Below are 26590 nucleotides of genomic sequence, written 5' to 3' on the forward strand. Positions count from 1 at the left end.
AACCTAGAAAAATCGGAGTAACTCTATGCAAGCCTAAATGAATTAGTGACAAATGAGACTCCAAATAACTTAACACAAAAGCTGCTTGGTGTTTTGGAGCGCACAGATCTGAAATTACTGGCCAGCCAGGGTCCCTGGAGAAACCCCTCGATGAAGGGATAAGAATGATCCCCAGTTCACACAACTGCGTGTCTGTCTATGGCCAAATATGTGGAAAGGAATTAAAACAATTTGGTCTCGGATAAGTTAAACATTTTGTTCAGACAGCGTTCAGTATGAACGAATCCCTGTGCTGGATAAAAATATATTACCCTCAAAATTATCATTTAAAGAAGTCCCTTTTAGCTCCCATTAGCAAAAACTCTGAGCTCAGGAGATTTAAGTCCATATAAAGCAGTGAAACTATCTCCCATTCAGGGGGCATCTGTGCCCATTCTGGTCAGCACCCCAGCAGCACAGGGACACAACCCAGCGGGGACTCCCTCAGGGGACACCACGGACAGCGCAGGGGGCAGCCACCATTAATTCCTCCTTCCAGAACACCATCTCTCTTGAACCCCCAAAGGTGTTGAGTCTTGAAGGTCCCCTTTACTTCGCTGTCCATGGCCAGGCTCCGGGGCCATGTTTTTATCTAGAATGCCAACCTTGGTGTGCTCTCACTTATTCACACTCAGCAGCTTCCCTGCTTCCCACACACAGGCGCAGCCCCCCCCCCCCCCCCCNTTCCATTCAGGGGGCATCTGTGCCCATTCTGGTCAGCACCCCAGCAGCACAGGGACACAACCCAGAGGGGACTCCCTCAGGGGACACCACGGACAGCGCAGGGGGCAGCCACCATTAATTCCTCCTTCCAGGACACCATCTCTCTTGAACCCCCAAAGGTGTTGAGTCTTGAAGGTCCCCTTTACTTTGCTGTCCATGGCCAGGCTCCGGGGCCATGTTTTTATCTAGAATGCCAACCTTGGTGTGCTCTCACTCATTCACACTCAGCAGCTTCCTGCTTCCCACACACAGGCGCCGCCCCCCCCCCCCCCCCCCCGCCCCATACACAGAAGAGCCTCCCCTGCCAGGGGCTTCCATCACACGGGGCTGGCCACTGGGGACATAACACTAAAGCCAAAAATCTTACTTGGAGATATATTTGTCTTGCCCGCACGGGACTAGGGAGGTTTGGTGACTGTAGTCCATTCTTCTGTTCTCTTTTCATCAGAAGGGGAGGCCTATATTTGAAAAAAGACACAGGTCAAAGTCAAGTTGGGTCCTTAGGAACTCAGCAGAACTTGGGCCAGGGGAGGGGACACATGGCTCTCTGTCCCCGCCCCAGACCCGCAGCCTGGGCAGCCCAGTGCTTGACCCAGGGCTAGTGGAATACCACACTGTCGGCTACTGCCTCTGCTTGTCACAGCCTCTGGGAAAAAAACACCCAAAGGAGAGATGACAACCCTTGGACAACCCCAGATCAAATGCTCCAGTCCCTAAGAATGTTGCCATGGAAGGTGGTCCCAAGGGCGACCGACACGTCGCCCCTGAAGAGATCTTCACAACACAGGATAGAGATGTGTCTGACGGGGAAGACTCAGATTCCACTGAGGGACACCAAAGATTGGCCAGCCACCTAAATATGCCCACACAGAGCTGGATGCAATAAATCACAGCAGACACGTCTACAATCACCATTAAAATATGGTCACGTGAAAGGCAATAAATTACCTGGGAAAATGACAACACGTTATGGAAACGCAGGGCACAAAACCATGAGTTCGATTTTGTTTAAAATATATGTCAGCATAAAATATGCACATATATACATTTATATGAACAGATATATATATATTCAGATATTCAGATACACATGTCAGCGTCTCTCAACCTCAGCCCCACTGACACTTGGGCTAAATCATTCTTTGTTGTGGGGACTGTTCTGTGCATTGAGGGACATTGAGCAGCACCCCTGGCCTCTACCTACGAGATGCCGGTGGCACCACCCAGTCATGACAATTAAAAATGTCTCTGGACATTACCCAGTGTCCCCTGCGGGCTAAACTGCCCCCAGTGAAGAATCCCTGGCATATGTATATATGTATAAACATCAATGAGGGATTGGCTCTCTCTGGGTAATGGCATTACCCAAAATTTTTTGCAAACATTTTATTATGAGAATTTTCAGACGTAAAGATGGAGAATAAGACAAGAACAGCCGTGGCAGCGTGGCTCGTCTACCCTTGACATTTACTATCCTTCTTTATCACACATCTGTCCCGCTACACATTCCTCTATCTATTCAACAATCCATCTTATTTTTGATGCATTTCAAAGTAAGTTACAGACAAAACAGGTTTCATAACTTAAGGAGATTGAAATCATACCAGTTGTCTTCTCCAACCACAATGGTATGAAACTCGAAATCGACAGTAGGAGAAAAACTGGAAAAATCCACGAATACGTGGAAATTGAACACCACGCTTCTGAACAAGCGGTGGGTCAAAGAGGAAATGGGAGTAGAAAATATGTGGAAACAAACAAAAATGGAAATACAACATACCAAAAGTTATGGGATACAACAAAAGCAGTTCTAAGAGGGAACTTTATAGCAATAAACACCTACATTAAGAAAAAAGAAAGATCCCAAATAAACAATCTCGAGGAGCTAGAAAAAGAATAAACTAAGCCCAAAATTAGAAGGAAGGAAATAACAAAGATCAGAGCAGAAATAAATGAGATCAGAAAAACAATAGAAACGATCAATGAAACTAAGCTGGTTTTTAGAAAAGATAAACAAAATTGACAAACCTTTAGTTAGACGAAGAGAAAAAACTCAAACAAAATTAGACATGAAAAGGAGACATTATAACTGACACCAGATATATACAAATGATCTTAAGGGACCATTGTAAACAATTACATGCCAATGAATTGGATGACCTAGAAGAAATGGATAAATTCCTAGAAACACATAGCCTACCAAGACTGAATCATGAAGAAAAAGAAAATCTGAATAGACCAATAATGAGTAAGATTGAATTAGTAATCAAAAACCTCCCAGGTTTTGAAAAGAAAAGCAAAGCCCAGGACTAGATGGTCTCACTGGTGAATTCTACCAAACATTAAAAGAAGAATCAATACCCAATCCTTCTCAAACTCTTCCAAAGAACCAAAGAGGAGGGAACATTCCCAAACTCATTTTATGAGGCCAGCGTTACCCTGATACCCTTGTAGCCAGGTAAACATACTACCAGATAAGAGAACTACAGGCCAGGGATTCCGGGTGTCTCAGTCAGTTAAGCGTCTGCCTTCGGCTCAGGTCATGATCCCAGGGTCCTGGGATCAAGTCCCACATCGGGCTCCTTGCTCAGCAGGGAGCATGCTTCTCCCTCTGCCCACCACTCCCCCTACTTGTGCTCTCTCTCTCTGACAAATAAATAAAATCTTAAAAAGAAAAGAAAACTAAACGATGAGTGTACATGTAAAAATTCTCAACAAAATACTAGCAAACAAATTCAACAGTACATGAAAAAGATCACACAACATGATCGAGTGGGATTCATCCCTGGGATACAAGGAGGTTCCACACATGTAAATCACATATGATCACTTCGACAGATGCAGAAAAAGCATTTGACAAAATTCAACATCCTTTCATGACGAAAGCTCCAACCAATTAGATATAGAAGGAGTATACCTCAACATAATAGAAGCCAGATATGACAAGCCCACAGCTAACATCATACCCAACAATGAAAAACCAAAAGCTTTTCTGAGACCAGGAGCAAGACAAGGGTGCCCACTGTCACCACTCCTATTCAACACAGTACTGAAAACCCTTGCCAGAGCAATCAGGCAGAAAAATAAATAAAAGGCATTCGAATCAAAAAGGGAGAAGTAAAATTGTCTCTGTTTGCAATATGATCTTACATATAGAATATCCTAAGGACTCCAAGGGGCACCTGGGTGGTTTGGTCAATTAAGCATCGACTCTTGGTTTTGGCTCAGGTCATGATCTCAGGGTCGTGAGATTGAGCCCTGTGTCTGGCTCCGCACTCGTGGGGTGTCTTCTTCCCTCCCTCTCCTTCTGTCTCTCCCCCCACTCGTGCATGCTCTCTCTCTAAAATAAATAAATAAACCTTTTTTAAAAATCCTAAGGAGGGTCACCTGGGTGGCTCAGCTGGTTAAGCGTCTGCCTTCAGCTCAGGTCATGATCCCAGGGTCCTGGGATCGAGTCCCACATCAGGCTCCCTGTTCAGCGGGAAGTCTGCTTCTCCCTCTCTCTCTGCCTCTCCCCTGCTTGTATGCAAGTGTCTCTCTCTGACAAATTTTTTTAAAAAATTAAAAATTAAATAAATAAATAAAAATCCTAAGGATTCTACCAAAAATCTTTAGACTTAATCATTGAATTCAGTAAAGATGCAGCATACAAAATCAGCATGCGAAAATCAGTTGTGTTTTTTTTTTAAAGATTTTTTAATTTATTTGACAGAGAGAGACAGCCAGCGAGAGAGGGAACACAAGCAGGGGGAGTGGGAGAGGAAGAAGCAGATTCCTAGGGGAGAAGCCTGATGTGGGGCTCGATCCCAGAATGCCGGGATCACGCTCTGAGCCGAAGGCAGACACTTAACGACTGCGCCACCCAGGCGCCCCTAAATCAGTTGTGTTTCTGTACATTAACAGCAAACTATCTGAAGAGATAAAACAATCCCATTTACAATAGCATCAAAAAAATAAAATTCTTAGGAATAAATTAACTGAATTAACTGTACACTGAAAGTTAAATGATATTGATGAAAGAAATAAAAAAAATGGAAAGACATCCCATGTTTATGGATCAGAAGAATATTGGTTTTTTGTTTGTTTGTTTTTTAAGACTTTTATTTATTCATTAGAGAGAGAGACAGAGAAAGAAAGAGGACAAGCACGGGGAGAGGCAGAGGGGGAGGGAGAAGCAGACTCCCTGTTGATCTGGAAGCCCGATGTGGGGCTTGATCCCAGGACCTGGAGATCATGACCTGAGCTGAAGGCAAACACATAACCATCTGAGCCACCCAGGAGCCCTGAGAATATTGTTAAGATGTTCATACTACCCAAAGCCACCTCTTGATCAACATAATCCCTATCAAAATTCCAATGGCATTTTTCACAGAAACAGAAAAAAAATCCTGAAATTTATAGGGAACAACAAAAGAACTCAAATAGCCAAAGCAATCCTGAGAAAGAATAATGCTGGAGGCATCACACTTCATGATTTCAAACTGTACTACAAAGATATAGCAACCAAAACAGCATGATGCTGGCACACAGACCAATGGAACAGAATTAAGAGCCCAGAAATAAACCCATGCACATAAAATTAATATTCGACAAGGGAGCCAAGAATATTCAATGAGGGAAGAATAGCGTCTTCAATGAATGTTGGAAAAATTGGAAACTCCTATGCAAAAGAATGACATTGGCCCCCTATCTTAGACCAATCACAAAAAATAACTTGAGGGGCACTTGGCTGGCTCTGCCAGTACAGCATGCAACTCTTGAAGTCATGAGTTCAAGCCCCATGTTGGGTGTAGAGACTACTTTAAAAAAAAATTAACTTGAAATGAATTAGACTTAATTAAGACCTGAAACTGTAGAACTCTAAAGAAGAAAACAGAAATAAAGTTCCGTGGCATTGGTCTTGGCAACAATTTTTTGGCTATGACACCCAAATCATGAGCAACAAAAGTAAATATAAATAAGTGAGACCACATAAAACTAAAAAGCCTTGGGGCGCCTGGGTGGCGCAGCCGTTGAGCATCTGCCTGTGGCTCAGGGCGTGATCCCAGCGTTCTGGGATCGAGCCCCACATCAGGCTCCTCTGCTGGGAGCCTGCTTCTTCCTCTCCCACTCCTCCTGCTTGTGTTCCCTCTCTCGCTGGCTGTCTCTCTCTGTAAAATAAATAAATAAAATCTTAAAAACAAAACAAAACAAAACAAAAAACAACTTGGGTGTATCTTTCCAGCCCAGTGGGCCTCAGCCTGAGCCGAGTTTCATGCTGCCGTTGTTTGGCGATGTGACATTTTGGGGCGCCTGGGTGGCGCAGTCATTAAGCATCTGCCTTCAGCTCAGGGCATGATCCCGGCGTTCTGGGATCGAGCCCCACATCAGGCTCCTCTGCTGGGAGCCTGCTTCTCCCTCTCCCACTCCCCCTGCTTGTGTTCCCTCTCTTGCTGGCTGTCTCTCTCTGTCAAACAAATAAATAAAAAATCTTTAAAATAAATAAAAATAAAAATAGAACCACCAGATGATCCAGCAATTCCACTTCTGAGTATATATCCAAAAGAACTGAAAGCAGAATCTTGAAGAGAGATTTATACACCCCCGTCCACAGCAGCGTTAATCACAACAGCAAAAAAAGTGGAAGCCACTCAAGGGTCCATCAACCGATGAATGGATTAACAACGCATAGGAGACATATTCCACGGAATACCATGCAGCCTCAAAAAAGAAGGGGATTCTCACACGTGCTACAACATGGAAGAAGCCTGAGGACATTCTGCTAAGAGAAAGAAGCCAGCAACCAAAGGACAACTACCATATGATTCCACTAACAGGAAGTCTCCAAAGTAGTCAACATCACAGAAACAGAAGGTAGCAAGTTGTTTGCCAAGGCTGGGGAGGAGGGGGAATTCGTGTCTAACGAGTGGAGTTTTAGTTTTGCAACATTAAGTGTTCTGTGGATGGATGGTGGTGTTGCTAGGACAACAATGTGAATGTCCTTAATGCCACTGAACTGTGCACTTAAAAATGATGACGTTGGTATGTTTTATGTGTATTTTGCCATGATATAAAAGAAAATGGAAGAGGGAGGCAGAAAAGCCCGTGCGGTGGGGACACAATGTGAAAAGGACACAATCTGCCGTTGCTGGCGTTGAAGCTAGAGGAAGAGGGGCACAATCCAAGGAACATGGTGGCCTTGAGAAGCTGAAAAGGACGAGCAAATGAATTTTTCCCCAGGTCCTCTAGAATACAGCCCTGCTGACATCTTGATTTTAGCCCAGGGAGACCCTGTAGGTACTGACCTAAAGAACCCTCAGATCATAATTTTGTGTTGTTTTAAGCTGCTAAATTTTGGCACTTTGTTAAAGCAGTCTCAGGAAGCAAATACAAGAGGCCCCCTAAAAATGGGGCATCAACGCAGGGAGGAGAGTTGAAGGGCTGAGTTTCATTCAGAAAATTCAATCCCCAGCTGTGTACCCAAAAGTGGTACCCTAAGTACACAGGTGTTCTAAGTTCTAAATTTTAATTATTCGACTTTTCCTAAAAGGGAAAAAAAATCATAAAAATTAGAGTCCAGAGGTGCCTGGGTGGCTCGGTGGGTGACGCGTCCAACTCTTGATCGCAGCTCAGGTTTCGGTTTTGGGGTTTTTTTAAGATTTACTTTTTTATTTTACAGAGAGCGCAAGAGCAAGCCTGCGCAAGCAGGAGAGAAGGGCAGAGGGAGACAGAGAAAGTCTCAAGCAGACTCCACGCTGAGCAGGGAGCCAGACATGGGGGCTCGATCCCAAAACCCTGAGATCATGACCTGAGCCGAAACCAAGAGTCAGAAACCAAGAGTCAGACGCCTAACCGACTGTGCCACCCAGGCACCTCCTCAGCTCAGGTCCTGATCTCAGGATTGTGAGTTCAAGCCCCGCGCTGGGCTCCATGCTACTTAAAAAAAAAAAAAAAATCAGAATACATATGTACTGCAAAGAAGAAGGAGAAGGTGAAGGAGAAGAAGGAGAAAGAAAAAAGAAAGAGAATCAGACTGGTGAGAAAGGTTTTTTTTTTTTTTTTTGGGTGACAATTACCCGTAACTAGTGAGTATCCATTTTTTAAAAAGTATCCTTTCTAAGAGGAAAACAGAGCAGGAGGCAAACCGTAAGAGACTCTTAACTAGGAAACAGACTGGGGGTTGTTAGAGGGGAGGAGGGAGGGGGATGGGGTAACGGGGTGATGGGCATTAAGGAGGGCACTTGCTGTGGTGTGCACTGGGTATTATATGCAACTGATAAATCACTGGATTTTACCTCTGAAGCTAATAATACAGTATATGTTAATTAAATTGAATTTAAATTTAAATTTTAAAAAATGGAAAAAAAAAAGTCCCCTTCCTATGCAGGTTTAAATGTACACATTGCACAAACATTTCTTGTGTGCCTGACGCGTGCATTTTGCGCTTACTGATGGTGATTCAACAGCCAGGGGAACAGGCACAGCCCTGCCCTCCAGATGCAGTAAGAGATGGACAGCAGGAGACTGTTCTAGCAAGGGAAGCAGGTGCTATGGCAGCACACCGAAGGGCACCCAATCTGGACTTGGGTGGGGCCTAGGGGCTTTCTGGACGAAGCGACCTCTAGGCTGAGACCACGGGAATGAGGTGGAGCTGGCAAAGGGGCAGGGCAGAGTGGTCCCTACGGAAGCCACAGGCACCCCTGAGCCGTGCAAGATGGGGCGGGGCCCGGTTTGGGACCTTGACCACGTCCAGGAGTTCGAGGTGTCACGGGAGGCAGCGTGGTAGTCCGAATAATGGCCCCAAAGATACCCAGGCCCTAATTCCAGGAGCCTGTGAACGTTGCCTTATACGATAATCCCCAGGTGTGATTAAATTAAGGTTCTTGGAATGGGGGGACCATCCTAGGTTACCTGGGTGGACCCTAAATGCAGTTACAAATGTCCTTATAAGAGAGGCAGAGCGAGCTTCTGGAACATCAACCCCAGCAGAGAGAGAGAGAGAGAGGGAGAGTCGGGAAGGTACTAAGCTGGATGAGGATGGAGAAGGGGGCCAGGAGCTAAGGCATGCGGTTCCCCCAGTCACAAAAGGCAAGCAAATGATTCCCCCGCGCCCCCCCATGCCCCCATGCCCCCCGCCCCCAGCCCTCCTGACTCCTGGGCTTGGGCCGGATGAAACCGATTTCAGACCTCTGGCCTCCAGAATGTTAGAGACTAAATTTTTGTTTCCACCCACCCCGTCTGTGATCCTGTTTACAGCGCCCCTAGGGAATCAAGGGGAGGGTGTGATGTGACTTGAAATTCTGAACATCTGCCCCACCCCGCCTACTTTGAGAAAGGATTGTGGCAGACAACAGAGGCAGGGGGACCCCTGGAGGGGCCTGACCCGGGGAAGGGGGCGATGGGGGCGGAGTCACAGCGTCTATAGGGTTTAAAGAGGTAGAGCGAAAAGTCGTGATACACCAGTTAAAAAGGTTTGAAAAAGGGCCCCCCTGCCAGAGTCACCGTGGGGCTAAAGGCAGAGTCCAGGTGCTGCAGGGGCTGGGGGTGCCACATCCGCACTTGCCAAGTTGAGGAACACGGGCTGACTTTGAGACATGCCCACGGGACCCTCTGGTGCAGCCGGGTCTGCGGCCCGGGAAGGTGACCGCATGGAGCTCCAAGAGAGGGGGGTCTGGAACATACGGGGGGCTAAGGGGACAGGGCTCCGATGCACCTGCAGAGGAAAAGGAGTCCCTCGAAGAGGAGGAGGGAGATAGGTTGCCCCAGCAGCCAAGAGAACAAGGTGCCTTGGAAAGGAGGCGGGTCAGCAGAGCCAGAAGCTGGTGATAGGAGCCGAAGAAGGAAAACCCGGAGCAGCCTCTGAGCCGTGACGCAGGACCTCGGCCTGAACCAGTTCCACAGCCTGCCTAGTGCAGAAATGAGATTAGCGGTGCCTAGCCATCCACAGACCTTCTCACCCTGAACTCTCCAGTCTTCCTTCAACCAGGGAAATGCTGTTCTAGTCTTTCTTTGATTCTCTTCTCTTCCTTCCATTCTTGGTTCTTCTTCAGCAATGTCTCTACCTCCTCTCTCGAGCACTGTCTGTTCATCTAACCATCTATCCATCCATCCATCCAACCATCCATCCATCCATCCATCCATCCATTCCTGCCCCTATCCTCCATCCATCCATCCATCCATCCATCCATCCATTCCTGCCCCTATCCTCCAAGTACCATATCATTTTTACTCATAACCTTTCATCTCCTTCTTTCCCTTAGAATTCTGCAGCTAATCTTCTAACTCATGGATTGGATTTTCTGCAGGACTCTCTTTTGTTCACTGCCTCCATCATAAGGTATAATTTAGTAATTTCATTTTGCATCTGAAAGCAGTCTGTCCTGTTCTTAAGACAATTCCCTTTGATAGCACGCCCTCTTAAATCTACTCAGCAAACTAATTAGGGAATGTAAGTCTTCTCTACAGTTATTAAAACTATTTGGTACTTGAGAAAAAATAGGCAGATCAATGTAACAATATAGTGTACAGAAATAGACCCAAATATATTTGGGAACATAGACTATGGGGTGCATTTCTAAATAGTCAGGGAAAGATAGATTAATTTTTAAAATGTTGCTGGAGAATTGACTGGCTTTTGGAAAGGGGAGTTTGGGGAAGCTAAATCCCTACCTTACGCCTTCCACCCAAAGAAATCATAGATGAATAAAAAATTTAAACATTAAGACATAAAATCCTGGAAGGAAACATAGGATATATATCAACTTGAAGTGGGGAAAACTTTCCTATGAAAGACCCCAAATCCAGAAGGCATCATTGAAAAAAAACAAAATGGAGCCAACCTGCAAAAATTTCCAACTTCTGTTTAGAAAAAATTTTTACCCTATCCAAAGTCAAAAGTCAATGACAAAATTGGGAGAAAACTTTCACAATACATATGCAAAGGGCTAATGTCGTTAGTTTGTAAAATTAATAAATCCATAAGAAAAAAGATCTAATAGAAAATTGGACAAAGAACACGAACGGTTAATTCGCCAAAAAATAAATACAAATAATTAATAGATTTATGAAAAGACGTTCAACCGCCATAATCACTATTTTTTTACTTGCCAGATAAGTATAAATCAAGTAGTCTGATGGCCCAAATGTGGGGATTCTCCAAGGTTCCCTCACTATCTGTCGGGTGATCTTAGCAAGGCCATCGCTACATATCAGACCTCCAGGCTCAAGTTGCCCGATCTTTGTCTCCAACCTGAACTTTTTCCCACCTTTTTTCTTACTGCTATAAATCTTGAGTTAGGGGTGTTAGGTAAACACTTACTAGCCTACCACATTGTTGAATTAAACTTACGTGTAACTGATTCTAGGACCCAATCCCTACTTTGTCTGTCTCAAGGACAACATCTGCATCTCTCTTCAGAAACTTTCCAACCATCACCACAAATCACTGGCTACCTCCAACTAATTGGGGGTTTGGGGGCCGTGGAGTCAGAGGGGGGGTTCAGCTAAATTAACATTCACTTTAAGGCAAACACAGCAGCAAAGCTAACAAAGGGCCGGAAATTTAGAGTTCGGTCTGATATTCCTTAAACAGAGTATTGTTCCTCACACAAGGAAGGGTCAGAGGAAGATGGTTGATGGGGCTGGAATGTGGATTCAATGGGACACTTCCTCCAAGGGCGCCTGCCAATATCTGCAGCCTTGGAGAGAGGGATTTGTTCAGCTGACTCGTTGTAACTCTTCAGCCTTCTCTGTTATTATCAAGAATTTACGGGGCACTCTGGGACTCCAAAATGCCTTGTAAGAATCATTTACAAGCAACGCTTCCATGATGCCTTGAGAACACCAAAGTGGCAAGTGACCGGCGCCATCTTTTTGAGGAAGAGAGAGCACAACAGGGAGGAAGGCGGGGCTTCCCATGTGGGTCAGCGTCTCAGACACGGAACTGAAACAACTCACAGCTTCCCACACAGAAAAAGAAGGGGAGAGAAAGGGACGCAGATGAAAGGGCGACTTTGACACGAAATGTAAGTTTTATAGAAAAATAACTTTCTAAAAAAGTGTTCATAAAAGAAAAAACGTGGAGTTGCTCTTTGGAAGTCTAAATCCTATTTAAACCTACTGAACTCCTTATAGGAACATCGTCATTCACCCCTCAAGAATTCTCAATCAGTACAACTTCCCTGAAGAAAGACTTCAAGAGGTAAAATGTGTATTGAAGCACGTCTGCTAAAACATCTGGAGATGTGTGTATCATTGGGCTTGCCTCATGGGGACATGAGCCTCCCAGGCCTTAGTCACGTTGGAGACTCGTTGGGGCCACCAACTAGTCAGTCCTTCCTTCTGGCACTGACTTCATGCCCTGGCAGAACTTTCTAGGTTCTCTTCAGTTCCATCAAATGCCTGGGCAGTACCATGAACCTTGCTAGTGGTGGATGGGAAGACCCATCCGTTACTGCCTGCGGGTTCAACCTTCCCTAAGATCCAAGAGAATGTTTTGACAACTGGAAGGTTCCTAAGCCACTGGAGGTGATGACATCCCCGCCACAGAGAACATTCTAGGCCTGCTTTTCAAGCTCCATGAGTGTGCCCATGCTCTTCCACAGACCAGAGCAAACGCACATGCTCCCTAGACCCTGATCCAAAACTTAGCTCTCCCCCTTCCAAGTACCCTCACTGCCCCCCAGGCGGTGTCAGGGGGCAGGCACTCACACCCTGGCCTGTCCCTCACAGCACTTACCACCACGAAGAAACCACCCATCTGGTGTTTCTTTCCCTCCTGGGCCTGGAGCTTCCCCTTTCTGGACCCCAGCTCCCAGCCTATGCTTCTCTCCTGTGAATCTTCCCACGATCATTGTTTTTTCAAGGTCTGAGGTAAGAGGACTTCTAGAAGCAGGGCCCCACACAAGGATTTTTGGGCACATGAGTTATCGAGGAAGTGTTCTCAAGAGAACCCTGTAAGCAAGTGAGGGAAGCCGGACCGGGCGGGGGAAGGAGCTGGGTGACCGGGCTTCCGCTGGAGTCCAGCCACAGCCTGATCCCGGGGGAGCTCTGGGGTGTGAATAACTCCACGGACTTGTCGCGCCTTCAGACAGGCAGGCCAGCCTTTGCACCTTGTGCTAGTCAGTCACTGGTGGACAGCCGCCCTGGGAGGAGGAAGGTAAGCTCCCAGGCACTGCCCTGCAAGAACCGTTCCCAGGACGAGGGAGCAACTACGACTCAGAAGGAATCCACCTTCTCCCACCCGCTGTCCAGCCGAGAGGAAGCAGCTGCCCACACGAGGGGCCAGGTGCGCTGCAAGGCTGAGCTGCAGGGATGGGGACAGACACTTGCCAGAGCTCTGGACCAATCACACCCCGGCCAGCTGTCGCACAAAGGGTCCCTCCCTCTTCCTCTTCACAGACCTCCCACTCACAGGTGTCTCCAGCTTCCCTGAGAATAGATGAGGGGCCGTGCAAGCCCTTGAAAGTCACCAGCTCAGGTTCTTGTGAGGAAGGCAAACATCGAGCACTCGAGGACCTCGAGGAGGTGGGAAAAGGCATCCAAAACTCTCTTCAAGAAGAGCAAAATCTCCTGTGTTCTTAGCTCTTGGTTCCTCCAAACTCCGGGGCCCTCACTCCCGTTCCATCAGGGCGCCTGGAGAACATGCCGAGGTTCATCTTCCTCAGAGCCTCCCTCACTGGCTAATCCCTACAGTTTCTGTTCCAGCCTAGAGACTACGTGTCTCTCATCTTATTGATCCACTGGAAGGTCCCCAGAGGCAGAAGGGCAAACGCAGAACAGAAAGGCTGGCAAACCACCCCTTGGCAGGAGAGCCCAGAGGAGACGAAGAACCCGCTTCGTTTCCTACACTGTCTTCCTGGTGGCACAGCGGGAGCCGGCCTCGACCTCGGCAAATGGGGATGGATGGGGGTTGGGGGGCCACAGCCAGTTAACAGGACCCAGGCAGTCCCAGTCTCTAAGACAGCACAGCTAGGAGAATGAGACAGGCTCGGGGAGGGGAGCGCTTTCCACGGAGAATTCCCAGGGAGGCAAACCCCACAGAGCCCCCCTTTGACCGACGAGAGGGACAGGCAGCCTGCGGGGTCTCAGCGGAAACCAAAGCGGGAAGGAGAAGCAGCTGGCCTCGAGACACGCAGCTGCTCAGAGGTTCTCATTCTGGGCGCTCCTTAGACTCTCCCTGAGTGAGGACGGGGGGCGGGCAGGGGGGTGAGGGGGTCCATTTAAAATTCTCCATGTCCAGGCTGCCGCTCATACCAAGGACATCAGCCCCTCTGAAAGGGGCCCAGGCATGAGCATTTTTATAGCCTTCCCAGGGGGTGCCAATGTACAACCAGAGCTGAGAACGACCAGAAATCTGAAAGGGATAGAGCTGTGTAGACTGAGGACATCACCAAATGCATCTCAAAGCAGCCTTTCAGGAATAAAAGGAATAGAATTTTCTAAAAGCAAACTGAGTCGGGTCTTCAGCACCTGCCTCCCCATTGCTAATATCTCAAAGGGGAGAGAGGGCGGCGCGGAGCAACCCAAAGGGTCTGTACAGGCAGGGACAGAGCTAGCTGACGCAAAGGGCCCCACGACATGCAAACCAGGGCACCACACCACAGAAGCCAGGAAGCCAGCCCTGGGCCCCAGAAACAAAGGAAATGCTCACTGGAGGCCCACAACTTCCCCTTTTGGGGCCTGTCCCCACCTCTTGTCTGAGTCCTGCCCTGGCCCCCTCCGCAGGGGGATAATCTGGAGCTCCTGGGTTGGAGTAGAAAGTTATCCTACACAGTGCTTCATACGATAGCGTTAAAGACTGTCTCATCAGGTCTCCTGAGGGACTCTGCTTTGTAACCAGGCAGTGGTTCCAGAGATCGGGCTGACCCCTGTGCACTTCAGCCCCTTGGTATAGCGGCAGGAGGAAGTGCTGCTGGCAAACAGGAAGCCCCAGCCCTGTTGTGCCACACGAGGAAGGAGACTCGAGCTGTGGCCTGGCATGCTGCCAAGTTCTAGAGGTCACTGGAGATTCCACCTCCTGGTTCCTGAACCTGAACCTGTCCCAGACATGGGCAAAATCCAGGCTGCCCGGGAGGCAAACGGCACACCTTGCCTTCCCTTTATTCAATAAAAGGCCCACTTACTGGCCAGGCCTGGGTCCCCTCTGGGGCCTGTTTGCCTCACTGATCCTCCCTTCCCTGAATGTACCCCCTCTGTCCCCTTTTCCAGGCGTATAGGCCCCCAGTGACCCACCCACACGGCTCGCCCAGTCACTCTGCTCAGGAAAGAGTCTGGCACCAAACACCACCCAAGCAGGAGCTAAGGTCTAGTGTCCCAAGTGTACGGACTGCACTCTCTCGGCTTTACATCTGACCGTGAATAAAAGGCTTTGCCAGTCCCCACCCCCAAAGCATGCTAAGCATCAGGAAAGGGGGAGTGGAAGGTATCTGGTAAGAGGTGGGCAGGTGGAAAAGAGTTTAGCTCAGGAGAACTAGCAGAAGACTTGTCTCAGGAGGCCCTTGACAACTGTTTCCCCCACCAACCAAGAACACAATAATTATAGGGGCGCCTGGGTGGCACAGCGGTTAAGCGTCTGCCTTCGGCTCAGGGCGTGATCCCGGCGTTATGGGATCGAGCCCCACATCAGGCTCCTCTGCTATGAGCCTGCTTCTTCCTCTCCCACTCCCCCTGCTTGTGTTCCCTCTCTCGCTGGCTGTCTCTATCTGTCAAATAAATAAATAAAATCTTTAAAAAAAAAAAGAACACAATAATTATTATGGGGCTAATGACAAAACACCGGACGTAAATAATAGACAGTTATATAAATGAGAGTTTACTCTGGGCCACCTAGTATCTGCTTTGGCTCATTGAATCCCCACAACAGCCCCATGGAGAAACCTCACTATCCCCATTTTGCAGATAAAGCAAATGAGGCACAAAGAAACGAAGTAACCTGTCACAAAATACACAGCCAGGAAGGGGGGTGGGTCAGACCTGGGACCGTGTGAGTTCTTGCAAAGCAGAACCCTCCTGAGGTGGAGAGAGAAAAAAGAGTTTTCAGCTAAAACTCAACCGAGCCAGCCGGATCCTAGAGGAGGGGTTCTCACACTGGAGTGTGGACCAGAAGCCCCTGGAGGGCTCATTAAGTACAAATTCCTTTTCCCCACCCCGCCCCTGCCAGCTTCTGATTCAGTCCTTCTGGATGGGGTCTGAGGCTGTGCATTCCTAACCAGCAAGATCCCCAGTGACTGGCGCTGCCCGTAACAAGGCTCTAGAAGCTTCATCTTCTTCCTCACAAGCAAGAACTCACGGGGACGCTTTATTTTCTCCATTTTACAGATGAGGAGACAGAAGTTCCCAGAATGTTAGGTGACTCGTCCCAGGTCACAGACCCGACATGAAACCCAGGGCTCCTTCTGTGGTGCCCTGGCTAAGCGCTGGATAGGGGGGGCTCTGAGCAGGGCAGGCAGGAACGGGGTGGGGGGCTTCTGCTGTGAGCCATGGGGAAGGGAGGCAAATGAGTGAATGGCTGGACAGACAGGATGTAGGTAGAGCAGACCCTGCAAGGGGCCGGGGATAGAGACCCCGGCCAGGGACCTGGGCACCTGCCACAGACCCTAAGTCACATCTACCCTCTGTCCAAAGAATAGCTACCCGTCACGCTCATGGGTCCCACAAACCACCTGCTCCCCCAACCCGGAAAAAGCTGGGGGGCCTGACTGATGACAGGTACGAGGCCCCTGCTGAGGGGGGAACTCGGCTCCCATCCCCGGAGGCGGCCCCTGCCTGGCCCACCCTCTCCAGATGAGAAGATGAGATTCCAGCCACACCAGGCTCCCCAAAAGCAGCTTGGTCTGCAAAGCCCCTCTCTTCTGGAGGCCAACTGGGACCCTGGCCTGCTCTGCTCAGGCCTTCTGTGCACAGGGCTGAGTCCCCAAGGCAGCTGGGGCAGAGATCTGAGGAAATGGTCCTGGGATTCCTGCCAGAAGGGCCTGCCTCCCGTTCCACACCAGCGGGCAGGTGGCCAGGGGAGTGACCTGGAAAGTCACCACGGGGACTCACCCCAACAATCACCTCACAGGCCCGGATGAGCAACTACTTGCTTATAGGAAAGTCCCTCCAGTGTCCACAAGCTTCTGACCTTCTGGATGGGTGTTTAGGAGGAAAACAGAGGCCCTTAACCTCGTATCAAAGAACCAGGGTGTTGGAACAGGACCCCCCCCCCAAAAAAAAGGCATTAAGGAAGTAAAAACTCCAGACAGAGAAAGCTCTGTGTGTGTGTGTGTGTGTGTGTGTGTGTGTGTGTGTGTAGCATTTAGACCCTAGCTCAGAGGAACCAGAGACCTAGAAAGCCAACTGTTCAATTTGACAGACACCAAGGAAGGACCTTGGTCACATCTGCCTCCCTAAAGCAGTGCCATCATCACCTTCAACCAGAGGGGCCCTGCCAAGATGAACCCTCCTGGGCTACGATTCAGCGACGTGCAAACTTCTGCATGGCTGAGGTGGCCTGAGGGAAAGAGTGGGAAGCTGGCGGAGGCAACACTGGCCCTAATAAGGCAAATAAGACGAAACATTCCTTGACCTCATCTCTCAAAACCAAGGGCTACTTTCTAGGGTAGTATCATGTCCTGCCTTGGAAGGGCAAATTAAGCTTTCCTCCAGCCTGATAACTAGGGGATTTCTGGCACTGCCCTCCCACAAGGAGGGCCCGAGGCCGGGATCAGTCCTTGCGCCTCGAGCCCCCCCATCTGTCTGTGGTGAGTCTCTCAGCCTTTCGGGGATGTGCTGACCTAGCAGGGCAGGTGAGGGGGGTCTGCCGCCAGCTCCCCATTTCCTACAAGCACAGGGTTCTTTCTGGCCACTCTTCCTGTTTACTGAGTGATTTCTCCGAGACTCATCTCTGACCTCACTTCCCCTTCCTCAGGGAACCCCAGCGGCTCTTCCTTTTTTGGTGTTAAAGGCTAAGCCTGAGCTCTGTGTGCAGAGATCTTGGGGTTTCTGCTCCTTGCTACCTGGGGCCAGGATTGGAAACCCAAGGGCCAGGATCACGGACTTCCTCCACCCCCACCCCAGCCAAGATGGGCAGGTTCCTGGCACTTCAGAAGCAATAAGGAAGGGAGAAGAGAGGAAGAATCCAGTGTGCACGAAGCCCTCCCCTGGGGCAGCTCTTGGGGGGGCATCTCACATCCCCCTCCTTTCACCTCCTTAATACCCTGTGTGTGGAGAAATTCACCCTCACACAGCAATCTCAGATCCTTCCTAGTACCAGGAATGACGGCTCATCTGGGGGTTTCCAGAGCATTTCCAGGAGGCCGAGGGGGAGTTCCACGAACCACATTCATACCCTCCTCTGTCTGCCCTGCAACCAGCCGACTAAACCTAAAGAAAACTCAGCACCGTGAAACACAGAACTTCTCCTCAAAATGGGCTTCGAAGGCTGTCTCTGTAACATCTTTACATTTCCCCAACCACCTAGGATTAAAAGAACAGCTTCCCACTGGGCAGAGAAAACAGGCAGAGCCAGGTAAAGAAACTTCCAGAGTCCAGTGGGCAGGTCTGTCCCTCCCACACCTAAACCCACTCACTGACACGCCGGAGAGCCCAGCAGGCCCTTCTGGGAGCTCACTTACCAAGGAACTCAAAGCTTTTCCCACAGAACAAGGTGTCCCATTGAAAAGCCACTTGATCCACTCCCGTGACACCTGAACAGAGCCACACGACTTGGTTTCCCAGTTCTGGGTCCCAAAGCTTCCCGACCCCCTTTCACCCCAGAGTCGACCCGAGGCTGAAGTGCACACACCATCTCCCCTGCTCCCCACCCCACTGCGCCACATCCCCCATGAGCTTGTCACAGACACAAGAAAGCAATCCTTGTCCCAAACATGTGTGTGACGAACTGTTAAGGTCCCGTGTAGAGCTTCAGGAAGAGGGCGCCGGCTACCTAAGGCTACCACCCATCTCTCCGGAGCACTTGGGGCCTCATGGACCCCACCAGCTAACGTCCTCCCTGCACGCCAGCCGGGCCACCCTGCCCGCAGACAGAGCATTCAGCAGCCATACTCACAGCCACCATGCTGGGCACTTAGCAGGTCAAGTTGAGCCCCAGGATTTGGAACACACACAAAGGATGCTCGCAAATTGAAAAATCAAGGCTGTCGTGCTCAACCTTCAAGAAAGATGGTCCCAACAACCCACCTCTACCTGGTTTGGACCTCACTCACTGCAGGACAGCTCTGAGGTTCAAGGCACGGTGAACCCCAAGTGCTCGCACTCAGACCCACCACAGAAGCCGCCGTCTGGGGCCTGGGGCCCAGCTGCCAGCAACCAGCAAGCCACACTGCGGTCAGCTCGGAGGCCGGGAGCGCTGCATTCGCCCATGCCTGGCAGCCTGCTTTTGCCCCACCAGGCTGACGGGAAGGTCAGAGCCTGCCCCCCACCCCAGGGGAGGATGACAGGGGCAGGTCGGATGGCCAGGATCTCGTGGCCCTGCCTGAAATGAAACTACCAGGGACCAAACACCATGACTCTATCTCAGGGCTCTTTCTTTCCTTCTTATGACCTAAGTAAAACAAACATTTCTATTTCTTTGACACATATGGAGAAGCAAAAAGATTATGATCCATAGAAGAACAATTATTGAAAGATTCCAATTCTATGAGATACCTGGAACAGGCAAATTCACAAAGACGGTACGTGGAATCGAGGTTACCAGGGGTTCCGGGGTTGGGAATGGGAAGTTGATGTGTGATGGGTACAGGGTCTTTGGGATGACGGAAGAGTTCTGGAGATGGATACTGGTGATGGTCGTAGAACACTGGAAATACACACTATGTCACTGCTGTCGTCGGAATGTTTGTGGCCCGCCAAATTCTTATGTTGAAATCCTAACCCAAAATGGGGTGGCATTAGGAGGTGGGGCCTTTGGGCATGTTTCACAGGGGTGTTGCCACCCTCACCAATGGGATTAGTGCCCTTCTGAGAGACCCCACGGAGCTCCCCCATCCTTCCTGCCACGTGGTGGTAAAATGAGAAGTCTGAGATCTAGGGGGGCCTCTCGCCCCCCTGTGTGGGCACCCTGACCTCGTACTTCCAGCCTCCAGAACTTCGAGAAAGGCATCTCTGGAGTTTTCAACTCACTCAGTCCGTGGTATCCTGCTACAACAGACGGGACAGCCCCTGAACTGTGCACTTAAAAATGATGAAAAGGGCAAATTTTCTATTATGTCTATTTTACCACAATTCAAAATAAAAAATAAAAATATTTAACTTAAAGAAAGACTAAGATCAGTATCCCCCCTCAGATTTCACCACTCAGAGACAATCACTATGAACTATGTTCCAGAGAAAATATAAAATGGGGGGGAGGATATATTTTACAAAGAGCACAGTTTGGTAACCTGCTTTTGAGAAATATCATACTTTTCCACGGTAATGGATGCACATCGCTCCCCTATATTTTTTGTAGCCCCATGGTATTCCAGTGCATAGAGACACGGGTCTTCCCCCCCACCCAAAAGCAGGGCACACCTATGAACCTTTTCGTGAGCCAAAGAGGCACAAAGCAAAGAATCAATTACCATTAATTTATGTGGGAAAACTTGTTAGCATTCCCAGACCCAAAAATAACCTCTCTTAGGTTTTCCGGATACCTCGGGACACATCTTGCTAATGGATACACAAAATAAATCGAGACAAAGCACAGATGCTCACAGACACACTTCAAAGCTCTGGTGGCTCGATGCTGCGATGGAGTGTAGGTCCCGGGAAGGAGCTTGGCCGGGCGGCCCTCAGCGCTGGGGGCGTGTGCGGCCTCTACAAGGGCCCCCTGCGAAACAGTCACTGAATGCGATTTTTGCTTTTCGCCTTTTTTTCATAAAAACAAAAATCCTGGGACACCTGGGTGGCTCAGCTGGTTAAGCGTCTGCCTTCAGCTCAGGTCATGATCTCAGGGTCCTGGGATCAAGCCCCAAGTTGGGCTCCCTGCTCAGCAGGAGTCTGCTTCTCCCTCTCCCTCTCCCTCTGCTGCTCCCCCTGCTTGTGCTCTCTTTCTGATAAATAAATAAATAAAATATTAAAAACGAACAAACAAAAAGCCTCTTCGGATTTCTTTCTGTTAGCAAAACACGTACTAATGCAGCTCTTTCACAAAAACCGAGCAGCCCGCGGCAAACAACTTGGGAAAAGCGAGGGATACCTGAACCATAATTAACACGTTTGCTTTTGTTGGGGTTTAGTCTCCATTTCGGTGGTTGTTATTATTACAAAGACTGCTGCAAGGGACGTCCCTGTGCACATATTTTTCTGCACTTGTCCAATTATATCCTTAGGATAAGATTTCCTACCAGTGCAATTGCTGAGTCAGGGACTCCCTCGGGAGGACCGTCAACAGAGCTTTGTGAGGAAAATCACAGCAGGGATGTTGAATTGTGCCATACAAAAGTCCCTTTCGCCACGTGCACTTTTCTTGGCTTTGACTTGGGTGTCCGTGGCATTGCCTAGCAGTTCAGGAAAGTAGGGACTCTCCTTTCCCTAAGAAACCAGCCCCTCCCTCCCCACCGCCCTGGCCTCCTCAGGGGACACACCACGCCTGTGTCATGAGGAGAAGCCGCCATACTAGGAAAGCAGAAGGGGGCTGGGCCACTTTCTCCTGAATTCCCCTTTGCTAGCAGGAGGGACCACAGCAGAACTCCAGGGTGGCCCAGTGCACCCAGTCAGTTGTTCAGCATGTATCACGGGTCACGGCCCGGATGTGACAGCCATGAGCAGGGGTACTCCGTTTCCTCACCTAGCCGAAGGATAGCCTCTCTCCAAAGCATCGTAACTGGCCATTCACGGGCGATCATGATACCCGCTCCCAAATCCGCCATGGCCCCTTCTAGCTTATGAGCAGCACGTGGGTGCCTGAATGTTTGCTGTGTGCCAGGCTCCCATCTGAACGCACATCACAATATCACCATGAGAGAGTCGTAACTGCCATCTTACAGTTGGGGAAACTGAGGCTCAGAGACTTTACACGACTGTTTCACTGCAGCTTAAAGCTTATCCTAGGTTGGTTTTCCCCAGAAGTTGACCCTGAAACAAGGATCCGAGTGCAAATGGAAGGGGGCTGGAAAGTGAAGTAGGGAAAGGACAGCAGCCCGAGCAGGGAGCCAGTTACAAGGTAACTCTGACAGCATAGCCCATGTCCCCACGCCACCCCAGCAGAGAAGTGAGGGAGCTGGGGTATTTATACGCCTTCTCTCATCGGTCACTGGTTGAGGTCAAGGGAACGCGCACAGGAAGGATGATGACAGCATCTATTGCCAATATCATGTGGCTGGAGATGGTAAAATGCCATGAGAACTCCAAATCCAACTCTGCATTACTCTTAGAAATGAGCGGTTAATCAAACCCTTAACTGAGTGCCAACTACGGGGAATGCGCCATGCTGGTGAAAAAAACCTACTTTGCCAAATCACTTTGGATCGAGATGTCCAAGGACAGCGCGTCTACCTTTCTGTCAAGTTTTATCAATGGGCTGAATAGGAAGAGCCCTCCTAAGTCACTTTGCTCATCCCACGGGAATTAGCCAAGAGCCCTTCCCTGCCCCCGTCTTTTGCGTAAGGTTCCCCTCTCTGAATCAGCCACAGCTGGCGTGGGCAGGAGTCCTCCAGCCTCGAGCTGTCATCCCAAGCAGCTGCATCAGCTGCTGATTACAGGCTCCAGGTCTGCCTGTCGTCCCAGGAAAGATCAAATATGACCCGCTGGATGCCCAGCTGGCCTAGTCTGGAGGGTGTCCCTGTTTACGGTGCCCTGCTTCCCCTGTGCCTCCTGCCCTGCCCTCTCCCTCCATCCTCACACACACACACACCCTCCATGGGAACCCACAAGCCGGCCGAAGAAATGGAACCAGCAATCACAGGGCTGCAGGAGCTTACCCCACTTTAAGGACTCACTTAAAATCCTTCTAGAGAGGCAGGGAGGTGTTTAAATAGGACAGTGTGTCATTAGGGTAAATCACTGGACCCTATTGTAAGGAGTGGTGGGAGAGACGGAGGTGGCAGGAGGACACCGCTGCCTTGGTTTTAGCAACCTAGTGGTAACAGCTCTCAGCAGCTCTGTCTTGAAGACAGAGACTGGACGGCTTGTTCTGCCAGCACACTGCTGAGACCTGCCCGGTTTCTCGCCCTGGGGGAGAGAAGGAGACACGGGCAAGTCCCAGTCCCTTTCCTGGTCTCCCAGCAGGATTCTCTGGCAATCAGGCCCTGCCTGTAAACCCCCTCCCAGGGAGGACACTTCCGGCCCGAGTATCCTAGGGAGGACTGAAGGCAATAATCAGGCCAGCGTTCTTTTGTGCTGTGGGACAGCCATCGGCACTCCAGCAGAGGTGCCCGGATGTGCGGTCCTGGGCACCTCTCCAGCCAAGTCTCTTGGCCATTCCTAAGCAGCTCACGCACAGAAGGCAGACACGAAGCTTGGCTCCGGGGCCCCAGGAAACAGACCAAGAGATCAAAGCAAAACCAGTGGGTGACTGAAAGGTCCCGGGTAGGACAGTGCAGCTGAGAATAGGAAGGCTCGAGGGACAGAGAACAGGTGTAGGGCATCTACCACTGCTAACGGACCTCTAAAAGAATACCAACCGAAAGAGGGCCCGCAGCCCCAAACGGAAGCTGTGTAGAAATGCAGAGAGGGGGGCTCTGGAGCCCCGGGGGCAGGATGAGAATGCCCCTCACGAAGGTGGGGATGCTGCCACCCGAGGCACAGGTAAGCATGCCCTGGTCCACGCCGTCGGGTGCAGAGGGCACCCCCTCTCCCCGCGCCCCCACCTTCCCCTGGAGGGGGACATGCCTGGGGGTCCCAGGTCACCTGGCCTCCTTTCAGCCAGGCTCTCTGAAGATGCCCCTCATTCTAACTAGATTTCAACAGCACAAAAATAAGGGCAAGGAGCTTGGGATACATCTCAGCTGCACCCCAGCTACATTATCCTGTCTCCCAATATGCCACCCCTGCTCTCCTGTCTTCTGAAGGCGGGGGCAGGACTCACCGCCCAGCCTCCCCAGCACGGAGAATCCCCAACTGTGCCAGCCCACACCCCCAGGTGCCCCCGCGGGCAGCATCTCCGGCTCCCTGTCCTTCTGCCAGCACAAGAACCAACTATCATCTTTCCCAAACGACCCCACCTCTCCAAGCTCAGCCACCACGGGAGGCCCTCTTTTAGCCTGTCATGACCCCGGGGACTACAGCAGCTCCCAGACGGCAGGCGTCCAGAGGAGAAAGCCCAGCTGGTACCCACACTCACCACCCCGCTCCAGGGTCTCTGATCCCAAGTGCGCACCGCCCAGGCTGACTCCACCTTAGTCCCTGGGACACGGCATTTGGACACAAGTTAAAAAAACAAAAAACCCCCAAAAAACCCAGAAAAACATAAAAAAACCCACCTCTCTCAAAAAACCCAATATATCTTAGCCATGAGAAGTTTCTTGAATTCCTCAGAACACCTGCAGAAAAAGTTCCTAGTAAATAAGTGTGGATTGATAAATTAAAAAATAAAATAAAAATCCAACCGCAGATTCCTCTTCCAGATGCTCTGGAAAGAAGGGCCCTGGATCTGAATCCCAGCTGTTTAAAAGAATCATTGTTTCTAATTCTTTCCTCCTATTGTGTCAAGATCCGAGGCAGGAACAGAGTTCCACTCTGGGATTAATTGCTATTTGGCCGCTCACTGGTTCACATTTTCATTCATCCCATTAAGGTACTTACTATAAACCCGGCCCGCACGAGTCACGGCCTCTGTCCTCTGGGAGAGCCCGGATTCCGGACACCTGGGGATAAAGTACATGCGGCCCTGAGAACGGAGGCGCTCAGCTCCTGCTGTCACTGAGGGGCAGAGGTGCTGGGAACAGCCTGGGACCCACAGAGAGCCCCACAGTAAGATGGAGCCCTCCGTCGCCCTGTCGGGCCACCGCGCCGCTCCGTGCTGTCCCCAGGGTTTGTCCAGTTTAAGAGCTGAATGCAAAGCAGGCGCCCCAAATGCAGAAGTGGCTGGGTGGCCCAGGGAACCTGCCCCCCTCAGGCGAGAGAGGACGCAAAGCTGAGGTCCCCAACGACCTCAGCACTAGCTCGGAAGGCGGGCGAGGAGACCGCAAAGGGAAGTGCCACGAGGACCAAGGGCCCCCGCGCCCCTGCGCCCTTCCGAAGGGCACTCGGGCGCGCCGCCTGCCCGCGCGGGGTGCTGGAACCCGCCTCTGGGGGACCGTCCGTTGGGCAGAGAAGATGGGGACCAGGTTGGGGTCGGGTACTCCCCAGCGCTGTCCGGGCCTCCCATCCCTGCACCTGCTGCCCGGCCCCAGCTCGCCAGGGAGTCCCGGGAACCCCGGGGATGGGGCGGGGGCGCCTTCCTGTCGCCGCCCTTGGTGCGGAGGGGAAGAAGGCCCCCCAGGGGTCGCAGAGGGAAGACGAGCTTGGAGCTGCAACTTTCTCCTGCCAGAAGCTGGGCGCGCAGGGGCTGGCTCCTACGCGGCCCCCGGGGGGTCCGCACGCCCGGGAACCGCCAGCAGCCCCGGGAGCAGAGAGGAGACCAGGGCAGGGGAGGACTGAGGCGCTGACCTGGACCGGGCTGGGAACACCGCGGGAAAACTTTCGGCGAGGCTGGAGGGAGGCAGGGGAGAGAGGACCGGCCCGCGCCCGGCACCTTGCGCCCCGCATCCCGCGCCCGGGGCCCCGCGCCCCGAACCTTGCCTGCGTCCTGAGCCTGCTGCATCGCCCGCGGAGTTGGAAAGTGGGGGTGCCTCAGGGCGGGGGAGGGGGGTGCTCCAGCCAGCGCCCGGGTCAGCGAGCGGCGGGCCCGGCTCAAATCCAGTCGGGCAGATCAGGCGGCGGCCGCGCGATTGGGGGTCGGGCGCCCCGCCCTCCTCGCCTCCCCTCCGCCCCTCCCGCCCTCTCTCCCGCCCCCTTGCCTTTATCCTTCCCTACCGCGTCCGATCGGCCTCTCTCCCCGTCTTTTTCTAGCCCTCCATCTCTCCCCCGCCCCTCTTCCCTCGCCTTTCTTCCTCCCCTGGTCTCCCGCCCTCTCTCCCTTTCCTCCGTCCTCCCCTCCCCTCCTCCTGGGGGGCGGAGCTTCTCCCCTCCCTCCCAGACAATGCTGGGGCTGCGCGTCCCCTGCTTCCCCTCCTTCAAGTCAGGGCTCCGGCTGCCAGCGCTTCTTCCGGGCAGAAGGGGGGGGCGGGGAGGGGTAGCAGTGCAGGGGTGGAGAGGATGGACTGGCTCCCCTCACCCCATTCGCCGCTGCCCTCTTCAAGCCGGATGGAGTCTTGGCCCAAGCCCCTTGGCTCGCCCCGCGCTGTGACAGCCACTCCCAAGGAACAGTCACGCTGCCCCGCAGAGCCCACCTCCAGCGCCCCGGATTCCCCAGGCAGAAGATGTGGGATTCATTTTCTAACACCCCGCCTTATTACAAAAAGGGTTTGAGCTGAGCAGGGGCTAAGCAAGCCCCCTTCGACAGGCGGGTGGGCAGACGTGACCATGAGTGAAGGAAGCCAAGTTTCTTTGTCCACCTCTCACCTCCCTTTCTCATCCACTCCTGGACTCCAGGGGCTATCAGTGCAAAGGAAGGCTTGGAGCACCCCAGCTGCGGGGCCCCTTATCTATTGCCTTCCTCTTATCATAATTCCCCCCCTCACCCGCGCAATATATGCCCCAACCCTGCAGGGCGAGTCTCCAAGTCTAAAGCGAAGGAAGCCTAATGGTTAATGGGTAGCCAAACCCCAGAGTACAGCCGGCTCTGCTCATCCCTCCTAAAAGCCAAACATTCTTTACTAAATTCATTGTTTGGATCTTGGAATGTGTATCCCTTAGAAACAATGTTATAAATGGTGATGTGCTTCTCAGC

The 26590-nt window shown here is 51.0% G+C and overlaps 1 protein-coding gene across 10 annotated transcripts in view; it reads right to left on the reverse strand.

Moving 5' to 3' along the window:
* The window catches only part of RASSF2 (Ras association domain family member 2), a 44569-nt gene extending 18842 nt beyond the window's left edge, over positions 1 to 25727 (reverse strand). The window contains exons 1-4 of one of the 10 annotated variants that reach the window (XM_019805503.2): positions 25675 to 25689; positions 24463 to 24524; positions 24141 to 24200; positions 1130 to 1220 (exon numbers count right to left, since the gene is read on the reverse strand). In XM_019805503.2, coding sequence (XP_019661062.1) covers positions 1130 to 1188 — 59 coding nt within the window. In that variant the 5' untranslated portion in view covers positions 1189 to 1220; positions 24141 to 24200; positions 24463 to 24524; positions 25675 to 25689. Of the gene's footprint in view, positions 1 to 1129; positions 1221 to 24140; positions 24201 to 24462; positions 24888 to 25308; positions 25371 to 25435; positions 25573 to 25658 lie in introns of those variants that run through there. The other 9 variants (XM_019805502.2, XM_034641731.1, XM_019805499.2 and 6 more) reach the window with 9 other exon arrangements.
* Between the last annotated feature and the right edge of the window lie 863 nt (positions 25728 to 26590).

Source organism: Ailuropoda melanoleuca, chromosome 13, assembly GCF_002007445.2.
Source record: "Ailuropoda melanoleuca isolate Jingjing chromosome 13, ASM200744v2, whole genome shotgun sequence".
Classification (NCBI taxonomy): Eukaryota; Metazoa; Chordata; class Mammalia; order Carnivora; family Ursidae; genus Ailuropoda; species Ailuropoda melanoleuca.